Source organism: Sardina pilchardus, chromosome 7 (genome assembly GCF_963854185.1).
Source record: "Sardina pilchardus chromosome 7, fSarPil1.1, whole genome shotgun sequence".
NCBI lineage: Eukaryota > Metazoa > Chordata > Actinopteri > Clupeiformes > Clupeidae > Sardina > Sardina pilchardus.
The window spans coordinates 33,825,048-33,837,336 of NC_085000.1; the positions used below are offsets into that span (position 1 = coordinate 33,825,048).

General features: G+C 42.8%; 1 protein-coding gene across 1 annotated transcript in view; it reads right to left on the reverse strand.

Moving 5' to 3' along the window:
* Positions 1-2,137: 2,137 nt before the first annotated feature.
* The window catches only part of LOC134088019 (NACHT, LRR and PYD domains-containing protein 12-like), a 25,329-nt gene continuing 15,177 nt past the window's right edge, over positions 2,138-12,289 (reverse strand). The window contains exons 11-13 of the mRNA XM_062541905.1: positions 3,658-3,831; positions 2,902-3,075; positions 2,138-2,583 (exon numbers count right to left, since the gene is read on the reverse strand). Of these exons, the coding sequence (XP_062397889.1) occupies positions 2,547-2,583; positions 2,902-3,075; positions 3,658-3,831 (385 nt within the window). The 3' untranslated portion in view covers positions 2,138-2,546. The remainder of the gene's footprint in view (positions 2,584-2,901; positions 3,076-3,657; positions 3,832-12,289) is intronic.

Genomic DNA, 12,289 nt, shown 5'->3' on the forward strand with positions numbered 1-12,289 from the left:
TGGAATCTTACACGGCCATTCATCTCAAAGACACTGCAGTCCTCATCAAACACTCCAAAGACACTGCAGTCCTCATCAAACACTCCAAAGACACTGCAGTCCTCATCAAATACTCCAAAGACACTGCAGTCCTCATCAAATACTCCAAAGACACTGCTGTCTACTTTGACTCCTCTACACCGTCATTCCTCCCCTCACACACAAAACTCTCTCCTGGACGACCACACACCTGCTGCACTGATGCACACTGGGAACAGCAACCACCTCCATCTCAATGTCCAAAAGTAGAGGAGATAGCAACAGGGAGACCAACCACCTCCATCTCAATGTCCAAAAGTAGAGGAGATAGCAACAGGGAGACCAACCACCTCCATCTCAATGTCCAGAAGTAGAGGAGATAGCAACAGGGAGACCAACCACCTCCATCTCAATGTCCAGAAGTAGAGGAGATAGTAACAGGGAGCCCATCACTCCAGCAGCCCAACGTGATCACCAAGGAAACACTGGACATGGTTCATCACTCAGAACATGGAGGACTGATATCCAACAATAAGCTTCAGAAAACACACAAGGGCATTCCAGAAGGAGCCTTCAAAGACCATCATCCATCTGCAGGTTCAAATGACTCCATGGTGCCCCCCCCCCCCCCCCCCCCCTCTTACTTACACACACACACACACACACACACACACACACACACACACACACACACACACACACACACACACACACACACACACACACACACACACACACACACTCCCCCCTCCTCCTCCTCGTGCTGCTCTAGCAGGACATTCTCTAACCCATTAAAACACCCAGAATGCATCAGTCCCCTCTGAGCACTGCAGTGCTGTGTGTGCTTCCTGTGGGACTTCTGACCCCTTCTGCTGGTGCTGTATAGGAGTACACACACACACACACACGCACACACACACACACACACACACACACACACACACACATACACACACGCACACACACACACACACACACAATCAGCAGCAGCAGCTTTTATCTCTCTCACACACACACACACACAGTAAGTGTGTTGTACTCCAGAGTTCTTTAGTGTTTTGGTCAGTGTGTGTGTGTTAGTGTTCTTGTAGTCCAGGGTTCTTTAGTGTTGTGGGTGCATGTTAGTGTTCTTGTAGTCCAGGGTTCTTTAGTGTTGTGGGTGCATGTTAGTGTTCTTGTAGTCCAGGGTTCTTTAGTGTTGTGGGTGCATGTTAGTGTTCTTATAGTCCAGGGTTCTTAAGTGTTGTGGGTGCATGTTAGTGTTCTTGTAGTCCAGGGTTCTTTAGTGTTGTGGGTGCATGTTAGTGTTCTTGTAGTCCAGGGTTCTTTAGTGTTGTGGGTGCATGTTAGTGTTCTTGTAGTCCAGGGTTCTTTAGTGTTGTGTGTGCATGTTAGTGTTCTTGTAGTCCAGGGTTCTTTAGTGTTGTGGGTGCGTGTTAGTGTTCTTGTAGTCCAGGGTTCTTTAGTGTTGTGGGTGCATGTTAGTGTTCTTGTAGTCCAGGGTTCTTTAGTGTTGTGGGTGCATGTTAGTGTTCTTGTAGTCCAGGGTTCTTTAGTGTTGTGGGTGCATGTTAGTGTTCTTGTAGTCCAGGGTTCTTTAGTGTTGTGGGTGCATGTTAGTGTTCTTGTAGTCCAGGGTTCTTTAGTGTTGTGGGTGCATGTTAGTGTTCTTGTAGTCCAGGGTTCTTTAGTGTTGTGGGTGCATGTTAGTGTTCTTGTAGTCCAGGGTTCTTTAGTGTTGTGGGTGCATGTTAGTGTTCTTGTAGTCCAGGGTTCTTTAGTGTTGTGGGTGTGGGTGCATGTTAGTGTTCTTGTAGTCCAGGGTTCTTTAGTGTTGTGGGTGCATGTTAGTGTTCTTGTAGTCCAGGGTTCTAGGCCTCATGTGGTCTCTGCTGTCTCCCTCCCTACAGATGCCATATGGTTTCTGTCCACTAGAGGGCACTGGAATGCAGAACTGGGTCCCCACCTGTCAACACCTTCACCTGTTGTGTTTGTGCATGTTGATGATGATGATGCCCACATTGTGGAAATGTTCCTGCACCTGTAAACACCTTCCCCTGTTGTATTTGTACATGTTGTTGATGATGATACCCACATTGTAGAAATATTACTGGTGAGGTGTAGCTGTGTGCCCAGCTATAGCAGACTGGTATGTTAACTAGAGGGGATTCCATAGTGCATCTGTAGGTGCTTGATCTAGAGAGGAGGAGTGTGCAGGGCTTTGGAAGTAGTCAGTGATGGCACTCATCAACACTGTAGGGTAGCACATTTTATTCACATATTACATTAAATCAGAGCACACACTAATTTATCACTTTTAAATATTGGTTTCATCATAGGTTTTGATTATATATTATAATACAAAACTGCCCCTTTAAAGTGTAGCAGTGAGCAGTTGACCCACATGATGAGTGGAGCAGTTGGAGGATCATCTGGTCCTGAGTGTCTGGAAACTGCAGCATCTGCAGCAGCTGTGCTCCATCACACTGATGGATGACTGATGCAGCATCTGCAGCAGCTGTGTTCCATCACACTGATGGATGACTGATGGATCTATTTCCATGCCTGTTGAGGAAATTAGTCAGATTGCATCATGCTCAGTTTGAGGTTTCTCCATCAGGATTCCTCAACACTGACGTGTGTAAATGTTCAGTATGAGGTTTCTCCATCAGGATTCCTCAACACTGACGTGTGTAAACATGCAGAACAGCTCTGCTCCAGTCACACTGATGACTCATTAAAGGTTCTCCAGTTAAAACCTACTAAGTATATTGGACACATCACACAGATGACAATAATGTACGCAAAACACACACTGACACATGTTCATAAGCACAGTGGATAACCTGGATTGTGATTATATGTGCTGTATTCATTACTTACTGTAGTTCAGTCAGTTTATATGTGGGGTCTCTCTGTAGAGCAGAGAGCAGCTCCACTCCAGACTGCTGCAGTTTGTTGTCTCTCAGGTCCAGCTGTCTCAGACTGGAGGGGTTTGATCTGAGAGCTGCAGCTAGAGATGAACAGCTCCTCTCTGTGAGCTTACAGAACTGCAGCCTGAGAGAGACACATCATACAGACAACAGATTTAAAGAACACTTCATAAGTAACAAATCTCATTAACCTTCATGTTGTGTTTGCAACATGGCTACAGATGTGCTTCTCCTTACAGTTCATCACACAGACCTAAATGGTCATCATCTTCTCTGTGAACACTTCACGGCATACAAATGTGTGTGTGTGTGTGTGTGTGTGTACATGAAGTCAAACACACACACACATACACGTACAGACTTACTTCAGTGTCTCCAGTCTACAGTTTGGATGCTCCAGACCAGTAGAAAGCAGCTCCACTCCTGAATCTCCCACATCATTGATACTCAGGTTCAGCTGTCTCAGACTGGAAGAGTTTGATCTGAGAGCTGAAGATAAAGCTGCACAGCTCTTCACTGTGAGGGAACAACCCCACAGCCTGTAGACACACACAAACACTCATTAACATTAAGGCATAGAGATGAGAATCACTCTTTTAAAACACAGACAACACACTGTACGGATAAACACACACACACACACACACACACACACACTCAAATACATGAAGTGAAGTCACACACACAAACACATACACAAACTTACTCCAGTGTCTCCAGTCTACAGTTTGGATGCTCCAGACCAGTAGAAAGCAGCTCCACTCCTGAATCTCCCACATTATTCCTACTCAGGTTCAGCTGTCTCAGACTGGAAGAGTTTGATCTGAGAGCTGAAGATAAAGCTGCACAGCTCTTCACTGTGAGGGAACAACCCCTCAGCCTGTAGACACACACACACACACACACACACACACACACACTCATTAACATTAAGGCATAGAGATGAGAATCACTCTTTAAAACACAGACAGGGGCGTAGCGTGCGACGGTGCAACCGGTGCAACCCCTGAGCTTCGCAGGGCCCTTTACAATTCCGAATTTGTCCAGCGCCTCCCAGCTATGCGACATAAAGTTAACTATTGTCATCAATGATGCCGGCTCTGCTGAATTTCTAAATAGAGGAAACTGATTGCTACTTAACTGCTTCACTATCTCCTACAAGTTGGTCTCATGGTGGCACCTATCCATTCCCCAATTCTTGTATTTTCTCCTACATTTCATATCATTTTGATTTTACTAATGACATTTCAATGTTAGAATCAAAATTAATCAATAAAACTAATACCATTATTGATTATTTTATCGTCAACTTACAAGATGTTGTAACATGGCCTGCTGGGAAATCTGTTTGTCCAGTCATAACATCTTTACGTCATCTCTGATCATAGGCTGCTGCACATGCTAGCAAATGTAAACAGGTATAGGCTACTACTCTTACTAAAGTCGTGGAAAGTCAGCAAATTAATAAAGACCTATCTGAGGAGTGCCATGGGTCAGGAGCGATTGAGTGGATTGGCCATACTCTCCATCGAAAATGACAGGGCGAGGAAATTGGATTTCACCACAATAGTGAACGAGTTTGGAGTCACGTGATCTACTGGACAAGATGTCAGCCTAGGTTTTTAGCTCCTGGCCCGACCTTGACAAATTGTTGTTGCTTGCGAGTTATTCGTTGAAATATTGCCTCAATTTATGTGTCAGAACTAAGTGGACGAGATGTCTTCGAAGAACAAACTTTGTCGGCAAGATGTTGACGCTATTGCGGACTCCGTATTGGAAAAACAGCGAGGCTTCTTTGAACCGCGTCTGACGCAGCTTCAGAAGGTGGGGGAAGACAACGTAGAGAAGCTAACTGCTATTCATGCTGAACTAGCCTCCCTAACGGCAAGCTTGGGTTCCATCAAAAATGACGTGGAGCAACTTAAAACTACTGTCCAGAGCAATTCCAGTGCGCTCAATAGTTATGGCCAGTCTATGCAAGACGTGGAGTCGAAATTGGCAGACATGGAAGATAGAAACAGAAGGTGTAACGTTCGCATCGTGGGTTTGGAAGAGGGGCTCGAAGGGTCCAATGCCATTCAATATCTTACTCATTCCCTCCCCAAATGGTTCCCGACCCTCTCGGACACTCAGATTGAGATTATGAGGGCTCATCGAATCTACAGTGACACACGCAGTCGGGGAGCTAACCGTACAATGATTTTCAACGTGCTTCGTTACACAACTCGTCAGGCCATCTTGCGTGCTGCCAAGAAAAATCCTCTCTCCATTGACGGTCGGAAGATTCGTTTTTCGCCAGACTACAGCAACTTTACTGTAAAGCGCCGCCAAGCCTTCCACCAGGCTATGAACACGGCCCGGGCTAACGGCGTGGACTTCTTTCTACTATATCCTGCTACGCTGAAAATCAAGGATGGAGCACAATACAGATCATTCTCCTCTCCCAAGGAGGCAGAGGACTACTTGGCTGCAATCTCCGCAACTCCAGCGAACATGACCGACACTTCCGCGGACATCGCTGAGTCAGGTGACTGAGCGGCTGAGGGTGAATCTACACTTCGCGATACGGATCACTGGTTTGTTCTTTTGGGTTTTCTAATTTAAGAACTGGACGTTTTTTGAACATTTCTACGAGATGTGTACAGACTTTGTAATGAGCCTGGCTCACAAGGACTGTTTTACCAGTTTACGTCATTTTGGCTGATCTTCACTTGTAGCCTAGGCTATATCTGTTTTGAAGGCTATCTCGCCTACTTGCCTTAGCCTATTAATAGTTTAGCATAAAGTGGCTTATTTAGCGAACTAAGGTTATTAACAACTATTTGTTTTTTTGGTATTACATGACATGCTCTGCACTCCTCACTTTTCAATGCCTGGTTAGGCCTTTTTTGTAGAAGTTTAACGAGCTCTTTATTAGGCTCATGGGTATGCCATAGCCCTACCGTTCAAAGTTTTGGGCTGGTCTATTCCTGCGCTGCCCCATATCCATGTTTGGATCACAGACCTGCAGTTTGACTATGTATTTTCTCTTCTCTTTTATTCTTTGTTTAGATTTTTTGTTCTATGTGTCTATGTCTATGTTGTTTTTACGGAGGGACCTAACTTTGGATGCACAGTTGTTGAAATGTAATGTGGAAGGCTATGATCAGCGTTTTTCAGCCTTTTCAGCCTGTATGTGCCGATATTTACAACCTTTTTTTCTTGATAATGGCTGAACTTTCTTTTTTAGTGTGGAACTGTGGTGGGTTGAATGCTCCCCATAAACGCGCGAGCACATTGAGCTTATTGAAGAGTAAAAAAGTTGATATTGCGTTGCTCCAGGAGACCCATCTGTTAAATGTGGATTCTGGACGTTTGGCTAACAGATTTTATTACACTGTGGCCTTCTCTTCGTCTACCACAAAGACGAAAGGTGTAGCAATTGTGGCTAGGCAAAATCTTCCACTTAAGGTATTGTCATCTTGGGCAGATGATGCAGGCAGGATTGTCATTACTAAAACAGAATTTAATTCTAGGAAAATAGCACTCATCTCTGCATATGCCCCAAATGTTTTTGATGCCACTTTCTATAATACTCTTACTGTAAAAATGCTAGAATTGACTGATTACTCTTTTGTTGTTGGCGCAGACTTCAATGCGGTGTGGGACCCTGTTGTTGACCGGTCAAATGCAACATCATCAGGGGACCAGGGCCAGGCTACTAAGGCTTTAAAATCATGGGCCAGTACTCTAGGGCTGATGGACACATGGCGGATGGTCAATCCCTCCTCAAAAGATTATACTTTCTATTCAGGCAGACATAAATCTTTTTCTAGAATTGATTTTCTTTTTGCATCTCACCAACTTTTTTACTCTATTGAGAAGGCAATCTTACTACCAATGGCTTTATCTGATCATAAGGGTGTCCTTTGCTCCAACACTTTGGGTCACCTATCTCGTCGTGCAGCTAGATGGCGATTTAACACGTCTTTATTAAACAATGAAACTTATATTGCTCAATTTATTACTGGATTCAAGGAATTTGCAGATTTTAATGTTGGCTCAGTGGAGGACTCAAGAATACTATGGGATGCCATAAAGGGTTTTATTAGGAGTAACGCTATACTGTTCTGCTCTAATGCACAGAAGGAAAAATCTCGTCAGCTGCAAACTCTTGAAAACAAATTTATGAGGTTAGATACTGCTTTGCAATGTAAATTCTCAGAACAAGTGGCTTTAGAGCGTGCTTTAGTCAAGAAGGAAATTAATAATATTTTGAAACGGAAATCAGAATTTCAAATTCATAGAACAAGACAGCGATATTATTTTCATGGTGCCAGACCCAGCCACCTGCTTGCTATGAGAATTAGGACTTGTGATTTTTCTCTGACATACCAGCCATACAGATAACAGATGGTAGTATCAGCACTGATCCAAAGGAGATTAATAGCACTTTTAAAACACTTAATTCAACTGATGTGAAGAACTACACTTAACTACACTTAATTCAACTGATGTGAAGAACTACAGACCTGTCTCCCTTCTTCCTTTCTTGTCAAAGGTTTTGGAGAAAGTGGTCTTCAAGCAAATGTGTGACTTCCTCTATCAGAATAACCTACTAGACCCTATGCAGTCTGGTTTCAAGAGTGGTCATTCTACTGAAACTGCTCTTCTATCTGTGACTGAAGCATTGAGAGTAGCTAAGTCCTCTGCTCAGTCATCAGTGTTAATTCTGTTAGATTTATCTGCAGCCTTTGATACGGTTAACCATGACATTCTCCTTTCTACACTATATGAACTGGGAATTTCTGGGAAAGCTCTTGACTGGTTCAAGTCTTACCTTAAAGGGCGTTCTTTTAGCGTGTCTTGGCAGGGACAGATATCAAAGTCTCATGACCTCACTACAGGAGTCCCCCAAGGATCAGTATTAGGGCCCCTCCTTTTCTCTATTTACACCACTTCTTTAGGTGGGATTATTCGCTCTCATGGATTTGAATATCATTGCTATGCGGACGACACTCAACTTTTCCTATCCTTCCCACCTGAGGACTCTAGTGTTTCCCATCGGATCTCTGCATGCCTGAAGGACATTTCAATCTGGATGAAGGATCAGCACCTTCAGCTTAATCTTTCCAAAACTGAGCTCTTGGTGTTTCCAGCAAAAACAGCTATTCCCCAACAGATCAATATCCAGCTTGATTCATCCTCACTGACTCCAACCAGATCGACACGTAACTTGGGTGTCATAATTGATGACCAACTTACTTTCTCTGAGCATGTTGCCTCAATTGCAAAGTCATGTCGGTATACCCTGTACAACATTAGGAAGATCAGACCTTATCTGACACAAGATTCCACTCAGCTTCTTGTACAGGCAATGGTTATCTCCAAGCTGGACTACTGTAATTCTCTGTTAGCTGGCCTACCTGCTTGTGTATTAAGACCACTACAGTTGATTCAGAATGCTGCAGCACGACTGGTCTTCAATCAGCCAAAGAGGACACATGTAACCCCTCTCCTAGTTACTCTCCACTGGCTCCCTATAGTAGCCAGAATTCAATTTAAATCTCTCACTCTGGCCTATAGGACACTGACTGGATCTGCTCCCAGCTACTTCAGTTCTTTAATCACGATGTACATTCCCAACCGCCCATTGCGATCTTCTGAGGAGCGTCTGTTATGTCGACCAACCATACATGCTAGGTCAAATTGTAGATCCTATTCTTCAGTGGTTCCGTGTTGGTGGAATGAGTTGCCCAGTGCTCTCCGTTCCAGCAACAGCTTTGGATCTTTTAAGAGGGGTCTTAAGGCATATTTATTTAATATGCACTTAGTCCTTTGAGTTTGTGATGTGTTATGGTTTGTATAATAGTATTGTTTTGTTATAATTTGTCTATTGATAGAATTTGAAATTTATTTTGCTATTGTCCTTAAATTTAGCCATACCATGCTTTAGTTATTATTATTATATATAATTAACTGAGTGACTTATTTGATTGATATTCTCATTTCACTGTTTTATTTCTCATTAGGTTAGTGCTTAAAATTATTGTTTTACTGATAATATTACTATTCTCCCTAGTTTGTAATTGTTCACTGTTAATTTAATTTGTATTGTTATTTATTTGTATGTCGCTTTGGACAAAGGCGTCTGCTAAATAACCATAGCCATAGCCATAGCCATAGCCATAAAACCTTCTTCTCTGACCTGTACCAATCAGAGGTTATTCTAGATAAACAGCAGTGTGATGGCTGGTTGGCTCAACTGGACTTGTCCCAACTTTCTAGAGTGGACTCTGAGTCTGCAGGCCTAGATAACTCAATTACATCAGAGGAACTGAGAGTAGCTGTGCAGAGAATGCAGAAAGGTAAATCGCCAGGCATTGACGGAATCCCCCCTGAATTCTATATGACTTTTTGGGATCAGTTGAGTCCTTACCTTCTTGATATGATTAATGTCTCTATTGATAAGGGTGGGTTTTCCAGGGATGTTAACACTGCTTTAATTTCCTTACTCTTGAAAAGGGATAAGAACCCTACAGAGTGTTCTAGCTATCGCCCTCTTAGCCTTTTAAATTCTGATATAAAGATTTTTGCTAAACTCCTTGCCCTCCGTCTTGAGCCACACATGTCAGCATTAGTCAGTCCTGATCAAACAGGGTTTATAAAATCAAGATTGGCAGCAGATAATGTTCGACGCCTACTGCACATCATTGATGCTGCAGCGGACAGTAGGACGCCAATGTCTCTTCTCTCCCTAGATGCAATGAAAGCTTTTGACAGATTAGAATGGTCATTCTTGTGGTCAGTTTTGGAGGTAATGGGCTTTGGCTCCACTTTTATTAAAATGATCAAGGTTTTATATTCCAATCCTTCAGCTCAGGTATTAACTGGCCGGAATCTCTCAGCTCTTTTTTCAGTTTCTAGGTCTTCACGTCAGGGATGTCCATTAAGTCCTTCTCTATTTGTCATCTCACTTGAGCCACTTGCTCAAGCTATTAGACAGAGCGCCATGGTTTCTCCGATATGCATTCATAATACTCAACATCACCTGTCATTGTATGCAGATGATGTGATGCTGTTTTTGGAAAACCCTACTCAGTCTGTACCCCATCTCCTGTCTATCTGTGAGGAATTTGGGAAATTATCAGGATTTAAAATTAATTGGACCAAATCTGCACTTCTTCATCTTAATATTCATGCCCAAAGCTCAGCCCTTTCTGTTGATATTCCTATTGTAAATCAGTTTAGATATTTGGGTATAGAAATCTTTCCCACTTTGAATCAGATTATCAGGCATAATTTCTCCATCACTTTAACCAATGTTTTGAAGGATATGGATAGATGGATGGTTCTTCCCATGTCCATTCAATCACGTATCTCTATTGTCAAAATGAACATTTTACCAAGGATACATTTTGTTAGTTCGATGCTTCCTCTCCCCCCTCCATCTGATTACTGGAGTAACCTTCAGTCTAAAGTCTCTCGTTTTGTATGGAAGGGGAAACGACCACGCTTGAAAATGTCGATTTTACAAAGGAGGAGGGAGGACAGTGGTCTTTCTGTTCCTAATTTTAGTGCTAATTTTTTTGCTTTCTTGGTTTGACCCTCATTCCTCTGTCTCCTGGCGTTCTTTAGAAAGCAACTTAGTAGAACCCTGGTCTCTTCAGGACGTGCTTTTTGCCAACGTCTCTAATAAGCAATGCCAGCTACGATTTGGCCCTATCGTCTCCTATCTTATACGCACATGGAGACTGGTGGAAGCACATCGTCGTCTTCTATCTAAGTGGCACACCCTTTCACCAATATTCAATAATAAAGCTCTAATGATAGGCGGGAGGCCTGTATCATATCCTCAGTGGGAGCGGAGTGGCGTTCATCATCTAAAGGACATTTTTAATGATGATGGTCTACTCTCTTTTTCTGATATTCAGAATGCATTCAATCTGCCAGGTTCCTCTTTTTTCTTTTATTTACAGTTGAGATCTGCGCTCAAGGCATATGGTGTTCCTTGGCAGGGCCCTTTGCCCACTCACCCAATTCGGAATTTGTTTGCCATACAATCTACAAATAAAGGAATGGTATCCAAACTCTATCAACTTTTGATAGTACCTACACAATTTGGGCTTCCTATTGAAAAGATCTGGGAACGAGACTGCCCTGAATTAGACAAAGAATTTGATTGGCATGATATGTGGTCTGATATTTCACAAGTATCACGAAACCCAGACCATCAACAAATTCATTTCAATTTTGCTCACAGGACGTATCTCACACCGGTGAAATTGCATCACATGAATTTCCTTAGTGACTCTTGTTGCACACACTGTTCATTGAAAGCTCAGGGCACTTACCTGCACATGATGTGGGACTGTCCACCGGTCAGTAGGTTTTGGAACAGTGTGGCTTCCAATTTATCTGACCTGGTCAATGGTGTAATACCTGTGTCTGTGGGGGCATTGATTTTAAACGACTTATCAGACCTCAATCTTTCCAAACTCAATAAGCGTGCTGTCTTTGCTGGGCTGACAGCCGCGAAGAAACTTATTGTAACTCGTTGGAAGCCACCACACACTCTTTCTGTTAAGAACTGGTCTCTTTCCTTTTTGGACATTACATATCTGGAGCTGTCTACTGCTCGAATTAATGGCGCATCCGACAAGACTTTAGATTTTTGGCACAGTCTTGCTGAATCTTTGAAAGAAATGCTTTTAGCTCTATAGCATTTTCCACTGTCTGCTGTGATAAATCCCCTCTGTTTTGTTTTGTTTTGTTTTGTTTGTTTTTTTGTCTACAGTATGTCTATGTCTCTGTTTTATGTACATGTCTGTTAATGGTTTGGATTGTTTTTCTTTTTGTTAATGCCTCATTGAATGTATGAAAAAATACCATATGTTGTGTTTTGTATGGTTTTGCATTTAATAAAATAAACATTTGATCGCAAAAAAAAAAATAGTGAACGAGTTTGCTGAGCAGAAGGCACGCAAAGTACACTTCTGACGGGTGAGTGCAAGTGTTTTTGCTTATACGGCAACTGATCGGCGTACAGGTTAGTTAAAAGGCCGCTGTGCCATAATTTGTGTTGATGAGTTTGCAGAGAGAGGCGCGCTAAAACTCCAAGATATCTCCTTCTTCGGGTGCGAGTTAAATATCGTATTCCAATGTGCAAAAGAACCACACTCACTAGTTAATTATCTTATACCTCAGTGTATTCTTTCATGTGGCCATTGTTGTGCTGCAAGGGAACGTGGTGTGTTCAGTTGAATGAATTTGTATGCGTTCTGCTTTTGATCGTAGGCTGTGTGCAAGTTACGCAAATAGTCGCTGTCCATGTAATAATGACCGTGCGTGCGTTCTTT